Raw genomic sequence first — 4,706 nt, 5'->3', positions numbered from 1 at the left:
ATGATAGATTTAAATAATGTCGTAGAGCATTCTATCATTTAATTATTTTAAATGTTATTGTCATTTTCATCCACCTACACCTCTATCAAGAAAGAGGGTAAAAAAATGCTCCCAGTGCACATCTTCAAGTGGTAAAAGGGGAGAGTGGAGAAATTCAGTTTTGCTTGAGACTACGCGTCAAGGGTTCGAATTTTGAAATATAGATTTGGCTTTTGGATAAGTGCAAGTGTACAAACAGTCTTCCACCCTATACCCTTGGAGGCATAAACTGCGATTTACTTCTCTCACGATACTTCAAGATAGAGATGGTGAGGGACCCTTAAAATTGGGGTTCAACCTTTTTTAAAAAGAGGGTAGAAATCTTCTGGCAAAGTAGCAAAATTGAATGCACCTTGAAAAGCCTCTTTCAACTCCCACTTGCTTCTATGATAAGACAACTACACAATATTTTACTTAGATTTATAGGCAAGCTTACCAAAAAAAAACAAATAATAATAATAATAAAATCACGTTTTACAGTCCTATTTTTGACTCCATTAAAATCAATTTTTTGAGGAAAAAATACATTTTAAAATAATAATTTTTTAAAGAATTAAGTGATTAAAAATAACGAAAAATTTTAATTTACGAGTAATATTATTTTATTGAAAAATGTGCTGTTAAAAAGAAAAGAGAGTAAAAGTACTTTTGAATAAAATTGAGCCCAAACAGAACAAAATGGAAACATATAATGATCGTGTAAGGTGAATTGTGATCTCATACAGTCGTATCGAGCAAATAAGAATCGCTAATTTTGTGGGCTAACAAGTCATATTTTGATCAAGTGTTCTACGAAAAGTCTCAATATTATCGACAAACATTCGTGAAAAATGTAAATCAAGTGAATTTATGCAAGTTGATTAAAATATGTAAAATCTCTTATCATTTATTACATCGACTTGATTTTTGTATTTGTAGTCTCATACTAGTACAGGGAAGTCTTCACACTTACATGGATTTAGAAAACAGGAGACAAACAATTGTTCAAAACAAGACTAAACATAACATTACACAACAAAATAGGAAGAAGCAAACTCTGCTGAGTGATTTATCAGTTCGCAATATATGCCTTCTTACTCTAGGACTACTACTACCAGCTAAATGATAAGAGTTTGGATATGTATGCGGAGTTGTGTCCCAATTTCCAAATATCCTTGAGTAAGCCATTTCCCCGAACATACCGACCACAGGATCGATAACCGTCGGTGTCATCCTGCCAATGCCAATCATGGGTGAGGAAGGGTGAAACGGTCGAGAGGGATCGACATAACTTTGTTGTCGACGTTGAGCTGGAAGTGAATTACCCGTGGTTATATTTGGTATCAGCATGTTAAACCCACATCGAGGACTAGGAGGCCTTCGTGGTACGAGAATGCCTAAATCTGAAGCCGAGGAGCTCGTAGTTCGTCCACGTCCATAGAGTGGGATTAAGGTCTTCTCTGACAACTCAGACTTGCAGACAGGACATTGTGGCTGCTGCTGATCTGGGTTTTCTGGGGAGTCATTGTTGCGGCGATTAATCCATCGGTAAATACAGGACCAACAGTACAGGTGCCCGCAGATTGTGACTACTGGATCTTGTACGGCGTCCAGGCAGATGTTACACTCAAAGCCACCAGATGGATTTGCTTCAGACTCGTCAACTCTCGAGGATAAGGATTTCCACTTCTCCAAGGAAGCTTCATCTTCAATGAAATCACTTTGGAGATAATGATCCGCAGCCATATTGTCCGATTGAACTTTGACTTGATTAGATCTCGTTGTCTGAATATCTATCTGGCAGGTAAGAAGCTTGTTAAATCCCTAAATCCCCTTAACAAATCCAAAACCTATATCAGGAGATTAAATACCAAAACCAGAAAAACAGTAGATATCTTTAAAATATGGCCCAAGTTGCATAAGAATGAACTACTTTATGGACTGGAAATACAAATGTCCCCCGAACAGCAAACTCAGTTACTTTCTAACGATCACGACAGCATAAAACTCAACATCTCAAAATCTGTAGCACACAATGTACCGGTCAAAAAACACCACCTGTTCGTTAAACTCTGCCGACACCATAGGACCTTGCTATTTGTACATTCCAGTCGACAGAAAGGATGACAGATTCAAATCAAAGGCCAAAATGCATGTTACCTTAACATATGTCAACAAATATGTAAAATTATTTCTGTACAAATAACTTGATTCATAATATATAGGATCAAAGGAATCAATGTCACAAGTGTAGCATGTAGAGATGGTGGATTAGAAAAAGTAGATGATCAAATGAGCAACGAAAACCCATATTCGTAACTCCTCTTTCCTCTTATGACTACTAAATTAACGTTGTTCCTTACATTCTTTTTTATAGGAAAAGAAAAGAAAACAAACAATTATTAAGGTTGGTGAGAAGTGTTTTGATTTTATAATTCAATAATTGTTGCAGAATTTTAGCCAATACTTCAACTGTGGCTCCCATCCAACCACCTTTACTTTTTGAAACCAAACAAACTACCAAATGGGCAAAGCATAATGAACCATGCTGCTGACACCCTCCCTGACCTATTCTCACATTTGGAGGTTGGTGGGGCCTTTTCTTGCATTTTAAATTCACCTCGAGTCCCACCCGATCCCACACCCATGTGAGAATTTATCAAAAGGGTGGACAAAAAAGCCCTGGCACAGCAGCATATTTCAAGCATAATACTTTCTTCGAGAATGCACAATTTGTCCCTCAAAGATATATATGTGCTTCTATTTTCATACAAATTAAAAAAAATGTCATTAATATAGTTGAAAATATAATTTTTTTAAAATTCTTTTTTCTAATATATCCTTACATTAAATAATGATTTAAATAATAGTATTTCATATTGAAAATATAATTTTAAATTTTTTTTTCTAATATATCCTTACATTAAATAATGATTTAAATAGTAGTATTTCATATTTGTTGATAAGAAATCAATTATACTCTTAATCAGACAAAAAAACGAAAACAAACTTATATTTATGGAATGGATGGAGTATTAAATAGTATCATTATGTCACTAATGTTCTTTCAACATTTTGTGAGTGAACCATAAATATAATTCTGGAAGGAGAAATTATGTTTTTTTCTAAGTGAACCATAAATATACTTCTAGAAGAAGTCGATAAAAAGGGTGTTTGGCTGCCATTTATATGTAAAAATGCATTTTGGAATAGTAAATTGATGAGAAATGTGTGGTTGAAAAATAAGGAAAGAAATTTTATTTACGTGTAATATCATTTTAATGAAGAATGTGTGGTTGAAAAAAAGAGAGAAAAATTTACTTTGAAAAAAATGAGTACCAAACAACGGTAAAAAAAGAAGAGGAGAAATTAACAAGGATAAGCCATAACGTGTTCAATAAGGCTTCAGTATAGACATCATGACATCACTTACTCCACACTCAGATATTTTTAAAAGACAACGATGATATGTAAAAATTGAGTGATTGTGCTAAACTAAAGTTTGCTACGCAAACAAATTATTGACAAGAAATGATGACTCTTATTTGAGGACATCTCTTCCCCTTTCAATCTTCACCAATTTATCTCATGACAGAACAACAACAATACTGTTACAAGATCTGTAGATATGAAAAGAAAAAAAAAAAAAAAAATCTCAAGTCAAGTATTAAAGAAGAGGAGTTATTTTCGTATGATTTAAGCTAAGTAAAAAAGGCCAAATTCTGGGATGTTAGTAACTTCATAAACTCATGACGTTTTGACCTTGAATTTCGATTACAGAACTCTTGAGCTGACATAACAGAGGAGAAATATTAAAACATATATCAACAATCCAATTAATGAGTCAACAAAAAGTAAGATCTCAATCAAAGAATTGTAACACCGTGAGCCGAGTGATTTTGAGAATTGATTTTTTTACGTTTGGAGAAAAGTGGGATCACCCGTAAGAGAAAAAGTCAAATATAACGGCTGAAATAGGTAAATAATGGTCAAAAGATCAACTTTTTTGGCCAAAAAATCACTCACAAACAAGCTGCAAGCAAAATTTGGAGAAGAAACGGGATTCAAAGGTTTTGAAGGCTCTAAAGGACCATTCACACCATATTAACAGCTTAAACGAGAAAATGATGGCTGATTCCCTCAAGATTATATTAAAACCATCATTATTGAAAGTGTAACTCCTGGAAACTCAAGAGTCAAGATAAAAACAGAGTAGCTACAACCCTTTTATATAGAAATCTATAGTCTCTTTTCTGAACCAGAAAAACTAAACGAAAATGAGATACATACCAAGATTGGAAAAGGGTATTCTCGATATGAAAATTTGAGGGAAAAAATGGGTTCCCTTCCTGTAGATGAATTATATATAGATAAAAGAAGAAAGAAAGGCGCAAATTTGAGAAGAAAATGGATGGTTTTATTGTGATAACAAAGAGATAAAAGGAGGCATGGGTATGGCTGAGATGAAAAGGCCCGTTTCTGCTTAGAGATATATATAAACAGAGCTTGCATGTAAAGACAAATCTGTGCACACACTTTCTTAAAGGTTGAACCCAATCTTGAGGGCTCATCGCCCCGTCTCTAGAGTATCGTGAGGAAGATAAATTGTGAAATGTGCCCCAATAAGTAACAAGAGCTTGTCTGTACACTGGTGTTCACAAAGGGTCCAATATCATATCTCAGGAATC

At 34.3% G+C, this 4,706-nt stretch overlaps 1 protein-coding gene across 5 annotated transcripts; it reads right to left on the bottom strand.

Annotated features, from left to right (window-relative positions):
• Nucleotides 1-895: 895 nt before the first annotated feature.
• Nucleotides 896-4,496, bottom strand: LOC111370365 (E3 ubiquitin-protein ligase RMA1H1-like). Of its 5 annotated transcripts, XM_022992039.1 has the most exons (3): nucleotides 4,309-4,496; nucleotides 2,077-2,178; nucleotides 896-1,815 (listed from the first exon to the last, which is right to left on the bottom strand). In XM_022992039.1, exons 2-3 carry the CDS (start codon nucleotides 2,101-2,103, stop codon nucleotides 1,024-1,026), a joined length of 819 nt encoding a protein of 272 aa, XP_022847807.1. In that variant the 5' UTR covers nucleotides 2,104-2,178; nucleotides 4,309-4,496; the 3' UTR covers nucleotides 896-1,023. The 5 variants fall into 5 exon arrangements, with proteins under 5 accessions (XP_022847807.1, XP_022847808.1, XP_022847810.1 ...); XM_022992040.1 differs by having other exon boundaries at nucleotides 896-2,178; XM_022992042.1 differs by lacking the exon at nucleotides 2,077-2,178 and having other exon boundaries at nucleotides 896-1,851.
• Between the last annotated feature and the right edge of the window lie 210 nt (nucleotides 4,497-4,706).

Source organism: Olea europaea, chromosome 21 (genome assembly GCF_002742605.1).
Source record: "Olea europaea var. sylvestris chromosome 21, O_europaea_v1, whole genome shotgun sequence".
NCBI lineage: Eukaryota > Viridiplantae > Streptophyta > Magnoliopsida > Lamiales > Oleaceae > Olea > Olea europaea.
The sequence above is the reverse complement of the archived record's forward strand: the minus strand, read 5'-3'. Positions and strand labels throughout refer to the sequence as shown.

Excerpts from the sequence above, each read along its gene's own strand:
- LOC111370365 (XM_022992039.1), bottom strand. The coding sequence starts at position 2,103 with ATGGTGTCGGCAGAGTTTAACGAACAG. Across the intron at positions 1,816-2,076 it reads CGGCAGAGTTTAACGAACAG|ATAGATATTCAGACAACGAG; the intron begins GTGGTGTTTTTT and ends CTTACCTGCCAG.